The sequence below is a fragment of the Dendropsophus ebraccatus genome, chromosome 14 (assembly GCF_027789765.1).
Source record: "Dendropsophus ebraccatus isolate aDenEbr1 chromosome 14, aDenEbr1.pat, whole genome shotgun sequence".
Classification (NCBI taxonomy): domain Eukaryota; kingdom Metazoa; phylum Chordata; class Amphibia; order Anura; family Hylidae; genus Dendropsophus; species Dendropsophus ebraccatus.
In genome coordinates this window covers 18,380,546-18,395,378 of record NC_091467.1, presented here as the reverse complement: position 1 = coordinate 18,395,378, position 14,833 = coordinate 18,380,546, and the positions used below count along the sequence as shown (strand labels likewise).

The following is a 14,833-nucleotide window of genomic DNA, read 5'->3' as shown; positions in this document are numbered from 1 at the left end:
CAGGGGAAAGCCATCTATAGGGGGGAATATACAGGGGGGAGCCATCTATAGGGGGGAATATACAGGGGAAAGCCATCTATAGGGGGGATATACAGGGGAGAGCCATCTATAGGGGGATATACAGGGGGGAGCAATCTATAGGGGGGAATATACAGGGGAGAGCCATCTATAGAGGGAATATACAGGGGAGAGCCATCTATTGGGGGAATATACAGGGGGGGAAATCTATAGGGGGGAGCATCTATAAGGGGAAATATACTGGGGGGGGAATATACAGGGGAGGCATCTATAAAGGGGGATAACACAGGGGTTGCCATCTATAAGGGGTATAATACAGAGGGCCATCTATAGGGGGGACAACAAAGGGTGGGGGCATATACTATAAGGGGGTCACATAGAGTCAGCCTAACAACTAAATAAGGGCACAAAGGAGCCAATACAGATGTGCAGTTTATAGAGAGATGAGGATGGTGCCAGAGTGAGGACCCTAATATGTCTGTCTGGCAGATTCTGTGGATTCATTGCTCGGAGAAGTTCTCATAACGGCCCACAGCAGATGGAGAAGAAAATGAAAATGAAAGAACTCTGATCAGAGAAGACATCCCCTGTGAGTCACCTGATATAACTGCACTGTAATGTATATGGTGTAAAGAACCTGTGTAGAGCTGGGGCTACCTCTATATGACTGTATGAGGTTATAGTGATCTGTTTACATTGGATTTATTCAGTAGCAGCGGTGGTGGTGTCAGTATGCGGTAAGGTTAGTCAGTAACAATATGGCGGTGATGGTGCTGGTCATGGTGTAGCGGTAATATTTCCCCCTTGTATAATGATATTATTGGTAATATTGGTCTCAGTATACAGGACTTAGTCAGTAACAGTATGGCTATAATATGTATGGTGATATTTCCTTCCTATATATTGGTAATATCTGTCTTGATCGGGATATGCTGGGAGTGGTAGTACAGTAGTACAATCCTCTGATAACTGCCGCTGTAGACAGATGTATTGCTGGACCTTCAGGGCGATGGTTGTCACCCACAGATTGCAGCCACCAGGAGACTCTGCACATAGTGATTTAATAATGGGTTGTCTCAGCATACCTTGAGAGCTGTATACATGTAGGGTGTTGTGAGAGTTTTAGTTTGACTGAAAATCTTATTCAGAAAGGATTTGTCACAGATACAGATGAATCCAGGAAAGGAGCGGGTCAGCATGTCGTGTCTCACTGGTTCTTTATTAGTGGGCCCCAAGGATCATTTCCTCTGGTGGGCCCCAAGTGGCCCAGTCCAACACTGGGTAAGTGTAATGTTCAGGTCAGCTTCCCATTTGATTAAATGTCTGGGGGAGGCTGATCTGGTGGCGAGATCAACAATGTGTTCATTGGTGAAATGAGCGTTGTGGAGGTACCGTGCCCAAGCACAGAGACTCAAAGGACATTTTAGAGAACCTATATGCAGGAGACGGCAGAGTATGAAGAAAATCAACGTAATTAGTAGACTCAGCTCACCCAGCCAGTGCACGACCAGTGTCGAGGTATACAAATAAAGGCAAAAATGGGTCAGCACTTCCAATAAAAGTTTCTTCTTTATTTCTTTACTCCATTAAAAGCGAACAAAAGGCAGATACAAAAAAGTAGGGAAAATACACATCTGACGCGTTTCTGGCTATACGCCCTTAATCCTAGATGATCATATGATTAAGGGCGTATAGCCAGAAACGCGTCAGATGTGTATTTTCCCTAATTTTTTGTATCTGCCTTTTGTTCGCTTTTAATGGAGTAAAGAAATAAAGAAGAAACTTTTATTGGAAGTGCTGACCCATTTTTGCCTTTATTAGTATGAAGAAAATGTCTCAGCTGACTGATTCTCCAAGAACTACTATCACTATTGTCCTTGGCTGGTTGTTGCTGCCATAATGTTATCATGGACTAAGGCATTTTGGCAACAGGGCAAATGTTGATAAAAGCGCACCCCCCACCCCACCCTCCCCGGACCTCACTCAGTTGAGCCCTGGGGGAGGAAGGGGAGCTATTATCAATATTCGGGTCACTAGGTGTGAGGAGTCGCTTTCCTTTTCCTCTCCATCTGGCCCAGACCACCAGGAAGATTTCTTGCAGCTAGAATTCATCTCTTCAGAACCTGCCAAACAAACATCTCAGGCTCCGCACATTTCCAACTACTTCCTTGCCTTTTCCTCTCCTATAGGCTCCCAAACTGTAGTAATTCTGCAGTTTGGTGTACTAAAGTCAGTAGGTAGGTGGGTTGCCCCCTGCTGTCCCTCCCATATAAGAATAATGTCCCCCTGCATTTCCCCCATATAGTAGTAATAATGTCCCCCTGCATTGTCCCCCATATAGTGATAGTGTCCCCCATATACGTATAATAATGTCCCCTGCATTGTCCCATATACCTATAATAATGTCCCCTGCATTGTCCCATATACCTATAATAATGTCCCCTGCATTGTCCCATATACCTATAATAATGTGCCCTGCATTGTCCCCCATATACGTATAATAATGTCCCCTGCATTGTCCCCCCATATACGTATAATAATGTCCTCTGCATCCCCCCCCAAAAAAATATATATATATGATGTCCCCTTATAGATAGCCCTCTCCCCCCCCCTCCCATAAAGATGGCCCCTTCTCCCACCCCCTTAATTATACCTTGTTATAGATGGCCCCCTCTCCCCTCCTCCTTTGTAAATGCCCCCCTCCCCCCTACCTTACTTATACCCCCCTTATAGATGGCCCCTTCCCATTGGGTCGGACGCCAATGATTCTGAGTGTGCTGGGTGCCCCCTAGCTGTCAGAGCCCCATGCGGTCCCCCGGCCTGCCCGGTCCTAGAAACGGCCCTGTCATGGCTGTACACGAGAACGGGGATCTGCAATCAGCCCGCCTCACAGGGAAGTTGTCACAGAAGAGAGAACCCAACCTCTTCAGTGCTGGGCTCATACATGGTGTGTGGGAATCTGGAGCTGAATAGGACATGACATCTGAATGGTATTCTCTTCCCCGGCTCAGTGTTGGGCCTGGGGTTTGTCTTTTTTGTATCCATCTCTATATTCTTCTATATCACAGATACAAATTCCGATGTGTAATAGCAGAGGAGTGAGAGATATACCGCTGTGCTATGCAGGACTAATGTAAGCACATGTAGCTTCAGAGTGACTGGTTTGTGACCACTGTCCTGGAGGATGTATGTTCTTCACTTCACCTGGTTGGCACTGGTTGTGTAGGGGGCACTTAATACAGCTTTTACTCTGTGGGTCTTATAGGGGGCACAAAATAAGGAACCATCACTGCATATGACAACCTATTGAGAGATGATATGTCATCAGCAGTGGATGACTGTTATTCATATAATAACTCAGGCGAAAATCTTTTTCTTTCAAATCAGCTGGTTTCAAGTTATATAGATGTGTAATTTACTTCTGTATAAAAAGATCCAGTCTTCCAGTATTTACCAGCTTCTGTATGTCCTGCAGGAAGTGGTGTATTCTTTCCAGCCTGACACAGTGCTCTCTGCTGCCACCTCTGTCCCTGACAGGAACTGTCCAGAGCAGTAGCAAATCCCCATAGAAAACTTCTGCTGCTCTGGACATTTCCTGACATGGACACAGGTGGCAGCAAAGAGCACTGTGTCAGACTTGAAAGAAAAAAAAAAATCACTTTGTGCAGGACATACAGCAGTTGATAAGTATGGGAACACTGGAGATTTCTAAATAGAAGTGAGTTACAAATCTATATAACCTTCTGAAACCAGTTGATTTAAAGGAAAGTGTTTTGCCTGAGTACCCCTTTCAGTTCCATAAGCTTCATAGGCAGTGCAGGTGTATTCAGTTTCAGGATAGTATGAACTGGAAATATGGCACGGAATATGAAGACTCCTCATTTTATTACACATCTAGGCTGTTTTGCTGTTCAGGGGGATGTGGTAGCTGGGTGACTACTCCTGTGGGATCTATATTGGCTGCCGTATTCCTAAATAATAACAAAAAATGAGAGCGCGCTCCTGTGTGGGATGCAGAAACTGGGCTCCACCAGTGTAGAAGACCTGCTGCTTGCAGTACCCCTGAATAGTATCCGCTGATCACCAGGGAAATGGATGGGAATAACTTTTCCTCAGACAGTGCTAGAAAAATATTACTTGTGCTGTTACCCCAATAAAGAAGGATTTCTCCTTATCATAATCCTTAGTTGTAGTTTCTGGTTGTGTCAGTGTCCGGGTGGTGGCCCAGTTCCCCCACACGCTGTGGCGGAGTAACGTGTCCTCATATAATGTGATCAGATTAACAGCGGAGCCCCCTCTAAAAAAGGTATTCTTTACCTGCAATATGAATAAAGACAAGCACACAGATGTAGGGGGGTAAAAGGAACATTTTATTTATAGATAATGCAGGGGGGAGGGGTTATTATTTATATATATTTATGTATATGTGTAAATTATTCACCTATCAAACTAAACCTATTTTCGGGCTGGTCTCTAACCTGTGTGATATGGGAGTCTAATTTTAGATATGTTTTAAGCTAGTGAAGATAGGGATGTGTGACCTAACATTATAAGAAATTACCCTATTTACGGCTGTGTTGATCCAGAGGAAGGCGAAAAACCCCATTAGGGGGAAAAATTCCTTCCTGACCCCAAATATGGCGATCGGAATAAATCCCAGGATCGAGCCGGTATCTAATCTACATGTACTAAGTGCTAGGTGTGAGTGCCTGTACCTATCCTGTAGTGTGTGTGATGTGGATGTGGTGCGTGTGGTACTTACCTGGCCTGTGCTGAGGTGAGTTCAGGGATAATAGCCGCTACTCCGCGCCCCAGGACTACAACATGCGGCTATTGTTCCTGAACTCTCCAGATGGAAGCACAGGCCGCTCCTGGGGGTGTAGAGGGTCTTCAGGCTGGAGATGTCAGATGCCAGCCCGGGATTGGAGTACGCCATGGTCAAGGGCCTGGAGCAGTATCCTGATGGTAAAGGTCCGGCATGTAGATGTTATTGAGAGCGCTGATGTTCTAGGGCAGCCGAGGTGGCACACAGCAGCAGAGATGTCAAGTACAGGTCAGGAGGCTGGAAGCGGAGATCAGTTGGCACGGACTCATCCTGCAAGACATAAGAGGAAGACGTCTGATAAACTTTTCTCTACAGCAGCTTCTGTTATCATAGTGGAATGGTCATGGTAATGAACCATCCAGCTACATAACAGCACATGTGATAGGTGTCCTGTGTGTATAGAGGCTGCTTACCAGATGGTCGTGGATTCCTTCACAGTCTAGATCTTCTCATCCATCTAAGGAGAAATGGAGACATAGTCACTGACAGAGATAGAAGACAAGGACAAAGATGGGGACCCCAAGCTAACAAGAACCCACTTGATTGAATCTTACCGGGTCCAACTTGGTGACATGTAATTGAAGTCGTCCCGGGGGTGAAGGGTGTCGTTGTCCTCCGGCCACTGCAGATGTTGGTTTTGCAGACCTGTCTCCATCGGCCTCCATGGCGGTGTTACTCTCCTCTCCTCCAGTTCCTTCCAGCCGATGTTGGTGAAGAATGGATGCTGCCTGATGTTCCCGCACACACCCAGGCGCTCCTCAGGATTCTTGCGCAGCAGCTTCTTGATGAGATGTTTTCCGTCAGCGTCGATCCAAGATGGAAATTTAGGCCTCTCGGTGGTCATGGCCTTGAAAGCCTGTTGCATGACGGGGCCGTTGTAGAATGGGAGGCGTCCTGTGGCCATCCTGGACAGCACGATCCCTAGGCTCCACCAATCCACTGCTGCGCCGTATCCTTTCCTGAGAAGCACCTCGGGGGCCATGTAGTGGAAGGTGCCCGCCATTTCACCGATGTTCCTGGAGGCGGTCACCCCATCTTCGGCCAATCCCAGATCGATGATACGGATGTGGCCGTCAGCATCCACCATGATGTTCTCCGGCTTCAGGTCTCTGCAATGAAAAAAGAGAAGAGAATGATAAATCTGCCCAGTGATACATGAGACTGTGGATGGGTCACTGCATGACTGAGCAGACAGAGAAAGGTTCTACTTACCGATGGACGATGTTCTTTCTGTGGAGAAACTGGAGGCCACTTACCATCTCTGCCGTGTAGAATCTCGTGGAGAGAACAGAAAATGGTGATTAATAACACTCTTCTTTACCAATTGCCCTCACCCCCCAGAAGAAAACCCCTTCCTTACCTTACGTTGCCGATGTCCAGGTAGCCGCACATCCTGATCAATCCCTCCAGGCTTCCACCGGACAGATACTCCGTGATGATGTAAGCGCGTTCCAGAGACTCGTGTGCGGCATAGATGTGGCATATGAATGGACAGTCTCTGGACGCCAGGAGTATCCGCCGCTCTCTCACGATGACTGCGTCGTTGTCCTCGTTCTTTTTGATGATTTTGATGGCCATGCAGATGTTTCGGCCGGGGACCGATGCCAGGACCACCTAAAGAAAACAAATCGAGAATACATATTAGAAGACGTGTATGAAAGGATTGGGTTGTGCTGTCAGTCTGTCGGTTGTGTTGTTATCGGATGCTCTATAGAGAGATCTTAAAGGGATATTTCACTACTACTATAAGAGAATCCATGATATTGGCATGAGACGTCTTGGAGTTGTGATCAGTAATGTTCACATCTCCGGGTACAGATAGGCTGCTGTAAGGGTTGTATTGATGCTATAGAGGTCAGAGTATGTAATTGTGCCTTACAGCAGCCTATATGGACTTGGGCATTGTTTATATCTATGTCCTCCTCTATAGGGAATCAGAATCCCTCTTTATAGCAGCCCTACACTTGACTATGGTGATAGAAGGGGAGATGAAGTATGGGGCATAAAGTAGTAGTCATGGAGCAGGGCAATCTCTAGATGTCCTACCTGTTACTATACATTAACACTTCAGGTAGGGTTGGGCAATGTGACCATAAAATAAAATCTTAATTAACAAAAAAAAATCTTGATTGTCTATTTAAATCTCGATTTTTTTTTTTTTCCTTTTGTGTTAGTTATGATGGGTGTAGTAGTAGAGGCATAGTGGATGAGGGATTTAGTAATAGGGGCGTATTGGGAGTAGTAGTATAAGGAGTGGAAGTGGGAGTAGTAGTAGCAATAGTGGGATCAGTATTGAGAGTAGTATTATCAGGATTGGGGGTAGTAGTAGCTATAGTAGTGGGAACAGTATTGGGGGGAGTAGTAGTAACAAGAGTGAGGGTGGTAGTAGGAACAGTTTTGGGGGGAGTAGTAGTAACAAGAGTGAGGGTGGTAGTAGGAACAGTATTGGTGGGAGTAGTAGTAACAAGAGTGAGGGTGGTAGTAGTAGCAATAGTAGTAGGAACAGTATTGGGGGGAGTAGTAGTAGAAATAGTAGTGGTAGCAGTAGTATGAGGAGTGAGGGTAGTAGTAGTAGCAATAGTAGTATCAGTTACCTTGTATTCGTTGTGGGGTTTTCACCTGCTCTCCAGTAATCGCACCGGGTCTCTCCTGCCTCGGGGGCTGCTCAGTGCCCGTCTGCCTCTGCTGCTCAGGGTGCTGTCACAGGCGGCGATCTCTGGGGTGGAGGCGGCCGGCTGGTGATCTCGTAGATGAGTGGATGGAGGTGGGCAGCGGTTCCGATCCTCTGGGTCCAGGTGGTCCAGCAGCAGATGCACTGACCTGCAGGAGGAGCAGCTTGCCCGCAGCGCCACTCCCCCCCCCCCTGCCCCCAGGTCAGAGCTTTTTTTTTTTTTTTTTTATTTTAGAAAATCGAATTTACGATTTTCCAAAAATTTAAATTGATTTTTAACATCGAGGCAAATAAATCAAATTAATTTGATTAATCGCTCGGATAAAACTACAGGTAAGGCTAGGTTCACACTGCATATTTTCCAATTGTTTAACATATACGTTTTATTAAAATCACATTTTTGTGTTAAAAGTAACCATCTTAAAAGGAATGTACCATCAGGCCTGGGCTGAAGCACTGGAAGCGGGCTGACCCACCCCCAGTGGAAGGAAACCTCTGCCCCTCTATAATATGGCTCCATTAGAATCAATGGAGCCGTATCATAGAGGGGCGGGGGGTTTCCTCCCACTGGGGGTGGGTCAGCCCGCTTCCAGTGCTTCAGCCCAGGCCTTATGGTACATTCCCTTTAAAACGGATACATTGAGCGGATAGTTAAAACGCAGTGTGAACCCAGCCTAACAGACCTGTAATGGCCGATACCAGGGAACAATAGATTGGGATATAATAGACATTTAGGAGGAGACTTATCCAGCAGTATTACAGTAGTAATGTCCTCTGTTGCCCATAACAACCAATCACAGCTCAGCTATCACTTTACCAGGGTTTGTGACTATAGGAAAGCTGAGCTGTGACTGGTTGCTATGGGCAACAGAGGACATGGCTGCCATAAGGCTGCTTGATAAATCTCCCCCATAGGATATAAAGGGATTTGAGACTTTTTAGAACTTACCTTTCCAAAGTTGCCCCTACCCAAGACCTGGTGGATGGTGAAGCGGCTGATGGGAAGCCTGGCGTAGGGGCTGCATGTGGTCTTCTCATCCTCCAATCCTCTCCTCCTCTTCTGGATCTTCTGCAATCCAGCGCCGCTCTCTTCCTCCTCCTCCTCCTCCTCTCTCTTCCTCTTCCCGTCTTCCCTCTTCTTCTCCTCGTCGTGTCCAGTGGACGCCATTCCCGCGGTTCTCTCCTCCGTAGACTTCAGTCCAGTCGCTTCGGTCGCCAGTAGAAAGTGAACAGCGGTGGTTGTCGCGGTGACGTGATGTCAGAGGTCATAGGACCCTCAGGTGGCACCTGCCAGGCAGGAGCCCATGGAGCTGCTCTGCCATATACACTGTGCTGTGGCCATCATGAGTGACAGTCTAGTGTCCAGAGGAATGACAGGAACCATCATGGCGGCTTCTTCTAGTGCTGTGTTAGTAGTAGATGGGGGCAGGTGGTGAGACTGGCATATTGGGGCTGGCAGTGGTGCCTATAGGTCATCACAGTCTGTATTGGCATCTTATATGTGGAGATTATAGTGGATGGTTTTACCAACTACTGCTGGATGAGACCATACACATGGATGTGCTGCAGGTTTCTCTGATGTTCAGTTTAAATAAATAAATAAATAAATAAATATATATATATATATATATATATATATATATATATATATTGAGATCAGCAGCTGCATTGTCACCACTTATTCCTCTCCTAACACACATCTTCTGTTACACTGCTAGTGGGGTCACTGCCTTGTGGAAACTGTATATGTGTGGGCTGTGCTGTATATATATAAGGGCTGTGCTGTATGTATGTATATATATATATATATGTATGTGGACACTGTATATAAGTGTGGGCTGTGCTGTGTATATAAGGTCTGTGCTGTGTATATAAGGGATGTGCTGTATATATATATATATAAGGGCTGTGCTGTGTATATGGGGACACTGCAGGTGAAGACAATCATAATGTGAGGGAATATTCTTCCCGTTATCTTCTATAATGTACATTACAGTATCATTGGGGGAGGGGTCTATTTCATGGAACTGATCAATAAATCCCCAACTCTTATATTGTTACCAAGTTTTAGATTCTTTAAATGTATTTTGTTGTAGTTCTGGTGTATGATCTCATCCCCCTGACATAGCCGCTATGATGCCGTCATGTTATTGCACCTTGGTGTCCATACACTGCGGCTATTACCTAGGCCTAGAGCGGTCTGTTGCCTATAGAATAGCAGGACAGAAGCAATCCCTCCTCCTCTTACAGCTGTATTACATGTTCCAGGCTGCAGTGTAAAGAAGCATCAGTCTGATAGATCGGGAGTCGCTTACAGATCCCGTTACATGGCTCGATGATCGGGCGGCTCTTTGCTTTATTCTTCCGGTGGCCGCACATCTCCTATTACACAGGGACGGCAGATTATTATTTGTCTGGTGATTGGCCGACAATGAAGTGTCTTCCTGTTTCCAGCTGATCTCTGATTCTATTACATGGGCCGGTATTTGCCTATTTTGGCAGAGGATCACTCCGTGTAATAAGCCCCTTAACATGACAGAGATTTGCTGACAGAAATGCTGAGTTACCCAGTCTTATTGAAATAGCAATTGTTGGACTCTATACTGAGGTATTATTTATCATTATGTGGCGATATTAACATTTTCCTTATATCCCATATATGTTGGGTGTTTATAGAGCAGACTCCGGAGTTTACCACATCTCACGCTGCTGCAGTAGTCGGGATAGGAGATAACTCTGCTCTCCACCATCTCTGTCGGGACTTGTCAGTAAAGAATCACCTATCATCTCGGTGTCGGTCTGGAGTGCTAAGGCCCCACCAGTGAAATAGATTCTTTGTGATCACCCCAGGGTTACTGTACATATAAATATTCCCTGATCACACATGTTCTTACTATTGCTGTGCTGGTTGAATGGACACACTGGCAATGACCATGCGATCACCATGTTGCTATGGGGCTGTTATGTAAAGGTGTTTTACTGGGTTAATGCCTTAATGTTGCAGCCAATATTTGTTTTTTCCCCCTTTAACCCCTTAAGGACAGAGCCTGAAATGGCCTTAAGGACAGAGACAAATTTTATGAAGATGACCAGTGTCACTTTATTCATTAATAACTTCGGGATGCTTTTACCTATCCGGCCGATTCTGAGATTGTTTTCTCGTGACATATTGTACTTTCCTGGAAAAAAGGAGTTGATACTCATAACAAATCTTTATGAAAAACACCAAAATAACGTGAAAAATTGTGAAAAAAAATGCATTTTTCCAACTTTGAAACCTTTCTGCTTATACAGAAATTGGTTATGCCACATAAATTATATATTAAATAGCATTAGCAACATGTCTACTTTATGTTGGTAGCTTTTATTCAACTATATTTCATTTTTTTTTAGACAATAGGAAGCTTAAAACATTAGCAGCAATTTTCCAAATTTTCTGTAAAATTTCAAAATCAGATATTTTTAGGGACCTGTTCAGGTTTAAAGTGTATTTGAGGGGCCTGTATGTTAGAAAGCCCCACAAAGCACCCCATTTCAGAAACTGCACCCCCCAGACTCTGCAAAAGCACATCCAGAAAGTGTTTTAACCCTTTAGGGGAGTCACAGAAATAAAAGCCAAGTGTGTAAGAAATTTGAAAAATGTTATTTTCTGTGCAGAGATTTTATTGTAATCCAATATCTTTCATAATGATAAACCTATTAGCAGAGAAATGCACCCCAATATTTATTGCCCCGTTTCTGCAGTTTATAGAAATACCCCATATGTGACCCTATTGTGCTATTTGACGCAACCACAAGCCTCAGATATAAGGGAGCGCCTAGTGAATTTCAATGGCTCCGTTATATTTGGTCATTTCTGACTGTACCACTTCAGCTTGGCAGAGGCCCTGGGGTGCCAAAACCGAAGGGACACCATTTAGAAAACTACACCCCTCAAAGAATGTAACAAGGGGTGCGGTGAGCATCTGGACCCCACAGGTGCTTCACAGATTTTCAGAGCAATGTGGTGTAAAAAAGGAAAAATTCTATTTTTTACACTAAAATGTTGTTCTAGCCTTCATTTTTAATTTTTACAAGGGGATAAAAGAAAAAAAACACCAAACGTGTAGCGCAGTTTCTCCCGAGTACAGAAATACCCCACATGTGGACATAAAGTGCCAAGCGGGCGCAGGACGAGCCTCCAAAGGGAAGGAGCGCCAATTGGCGTTTGCAAGCTGGATTTTACTGGAATGGTTTTCAAGGGTCATGTCGCATTTACAGAGCCCTCGTGCTGCCAAAACACTGGAAACCCCCCACAAGTGACCCCATTCTGGAAACTACACCCCTTTAAGGAATCTAACAAGGGGTGCAATGTAGATATGGACCCCACTGGTGACTGACACAAATATGGAACAATGTGACGTGAAAGTGAAAATTTTCATTTTTTCACTTTCACGGCACAAATGTGCCCGTCATCAAGGGGTCCATATCCTCACTGCACCCCTTGTTAGATTCCTTGAGGGGTGCAGTTTCTAGAATGGGGTCACTTGTGGGGGGTTTCCAGTGTTTTGGCAGCACGAGGGCTCTGTAAATGCGACATGGCGCTGTAAATGCGACATCATCCATTCTGGCCAAATCCAACCTCCAAAATCCAAATGGCGCTCCTTCCCTTCGGAGGCTTGCCCTGCGCCCACATGGTGCTTTATGTCCACATATAGGGTATTTACGGGCTCGGGGGAAATTGTTCTACACATTTTGTGTGTTTTTTTTCTCTTTTAACCCCTTGTGAAAACGAAAAAACATTATAGTGTAAAAAATGTAATATTTCATTTTCACGCCATATTGTTCCACATTTGTTCCCTTCACCAGTGGGGTCCATATGCTCACTACACCCCTTGTTACACTCCCTGAGGGGTGTAGTTTCCATAATGGGGTCACTTGTGGGGGGTTTCAACTGTCTTGGCAACACAGGGGCCTTTTAAATGCAACATGGCCCCTCGAAATCCAGTCCAGCCAAATCCAGCCTCCAAAAGCCAAATGGCCCTCCTTCCTTTTGGAGGCTTACCCTGCACCCGCATGGCGCTTTATGTCCACTTGTGGGTTATTTCCGTACTCAGGGGAAATTGCTCTACACATTTAGTGTTTTGTTTTTTTGTTTTTTTATCTTTTAACCCCTTGTGAAAATGACAAAATCAAGACAAGATCAATGATTTAGTGTAAAAATTAAACATTTTTTACACTATATGTTAGTCTAGCCTTGATTTTTTTCCTTTTCCACATGGGGTTAAAAAAGAAAGTGAACACAAAACGTGTAGGGTAATTTCCCCTGAGTACGAAAATAGCCCACATGTGGATATAATGTGCCATATGGGCACAGGGCAAGCCACCAAGGGGACAGAGCGCCATTTAGAGTCTGGAATGGAGGATGGAGGCCATGTCGCAATTAAAAAGCTCCTGTGCTGCCAGGACAGTAGAAACCCCCCACAAGTGACCCCATTCTGGAAACTACACCCCTTAAGGAATCCAACAAGGGGTACAGTGAGCATATGGACCCCACTGGTGACGACACATATGTGGAACATGTGCCGTGAAAATAAAAAATACTATTTTTTCATTTTCACGCCACAAATGTGCCCGTCACCAGGGGGCCATATCCCCGCTGCCCCCCTCGTTAGATTCCTTATGGGGTGTAGTTTCCAGAATGGGGTCACTTGTGGGGGGTTTCTACTGTCCTGGCCGCACAGAGGCTTTGTAATTGCATCATGGCATCCTCTAATGGGAATGGCGGCCATATCTATTTAGCTGGGGAAAAGGGACATTCTAATTTATTTGGGGGTATTAGGCCAATTATTAGTTTATAAGGTTGAAAATGACAGGTGTCCATCAAATTCAACCTGTGTTGATCCAGAGGAAGGCAAAAAAAATCCTCGTGAGGCAGACGACAGTAGCCTCATCACAGGGGAAAAATTCACTTCCGACTCTATAATGGCGATCAGAATAATCCCTGGATCAACGTGACCCCTGAAATAGGAACAAGGGACAGAATTTAGATAATGTAGAACTCCGATGATGTGTGGTACGCCTTGAAGCGATCCTGTATGCAGAGGCCGAGGTGATCAGGACAGGCGTCACACTGGAAAATGGCGTCCTTCCTGATCCCCCTGTTACGCCACACTCTTCACTTCTTCTGGGGTCTTCTGTTCTCCAGTGTGGGGGACGTCACCTGGAAAATGTTGTCCTGGTGCGATACGGGGTCCTTCATATCCAGAAACGCTGGGTCCGCTCCATGGCTGCTAAATATTAGGGCTCTATTACTGCTTCTAATATTTTCGGATCTAGCCGCAAGCTACAGTAGCTCGGGCAGCGACGGACCGGAAGAGGGGGGTGCTGGTATAAAGGTTTTCCCCGTACAGGTGTTGACCTTTATCCAGAAGTGGGAAGATCAGTTCCCGAACGATCTTCCCACTAACTCTGAGGATGGGGAGGGACATCTGGGGGCTGGATTCGGGTGTCCCTTCCTTCATACACTAAGGGTACGTGCACACTGCGGAATGGAGAAGGATAACCCTTTGTGCATTCCGCAGCTGGCACCCACCGGCGGACTGATGCAGGCGCGCGTCTCAGTCCGTGTCATAGACTCCATTCTATGCACGGGCGGTTTCCGCCCTCTGTTCAAAGAGGGAACGTGTTCATTCTTTGGACGGACGATGGAATCCGCCCGTACATAGAATGGAGTCTATGACACGGGGGGAGACGCGCGCCTGCATCAGTCCGCCGGTGGGTGCCAGCTGCGGAATGCACCAAGGGTTATCCTTCGCCATTTCGCAGTGTGCACGTACCCTATATCTGTAAGAATACCCTGAGGTACTCTCACAGAGTTTGTAGAATTTCACGCCATGCCGTGATCTCTTATTGGGACGCTACTGGCGGAAAAGACGTGTCGGGGGGCCAGCGTATGCTACGCTACCCCCAGACACGTCACTGGGTGATGAGGACGATGAGGATGAATGGAGGAATGAAGGATTCCCCCATTCATCCTCACTGGTTGCTTCGGTGTCTGAGGCAATAATAACGTATGCCTCTGACGCCGAAAACACCCTGGGGGCCATCTTTATACGGGGATTGGTATATGGGGTATGCAAATGTGTAATGTAGTGTAGTGTAAAACTTTATTCCATGTAGTGTGGTTTAGTGTAGTGTTTTTTTACGTGTTTTTTTGACAGTAAGAAAAAATATCTGCACTTATGTGCGGTACTTATCAGCAGACAGTGGCGGTAGGATATAGGGGGGAAAAAACACCCCTACGCCAAAAAGGAGGAGTTGCTGATCAGCGGCGCACT

At 45.8% G+C, this 14,833-nt stretch overlaps 1 protein-coding gene across 1 annotated transcript; it reads right to left on the bottom strand.

Moving 5' to 3' along the window:
• Positions 1-4,375: 4,375 nt before the first annotated feature.
• LOC138771821 (protein kinase C theta type-like) lies at positions 4,376-8,682 on the bottom strand. The gene is made up of 6 exons (XM_069951828.1): positions 8,464-8,682; positions 6,204-6,457; positions 6,056-6,118; positions 5,398-5,952; positions 5,257-5,300; positions 4,376-5,113 (listed from the first exon to the last, which is right to left on the bottom strand). The coding sequence occupies exons 1-5, from the start codon at positions 8,680-8,682 to the stop codon at positions 5,276-5,278; spliced, it is 1,116 nt and encodes a 371-aa protein (XP_069807929.1). The 3' UTR covers positions 4,376-5,113; positions 5,257-5,275.
• Positions 8,683-14,833: the final 6,151 nt, after the last annotated feature.

Coding starts and splice junctions, on each gene's coding strand:
- LOC138771821 (XM_069951828.1), bottom strand. CDS start 8,682: ATGGCGTCCACTGGACACGACGAGGAGAAGAAGAGGGAAGACGGGAAG. Junction 6,119..6,203: donor CTGGACATCGGCAACGTAAG/GTAAGGAAGGGG, acceptor TCTCTCCACGAG/ATTCTACACGGCAGAGATGG. Junction 5,953..6,055: donor AGAAAGAACATCGTCCATCG/GTAAGTAGAACC, acceptor TTTTCATTGCAG/AGACCTGAAGCCGGAGAACA.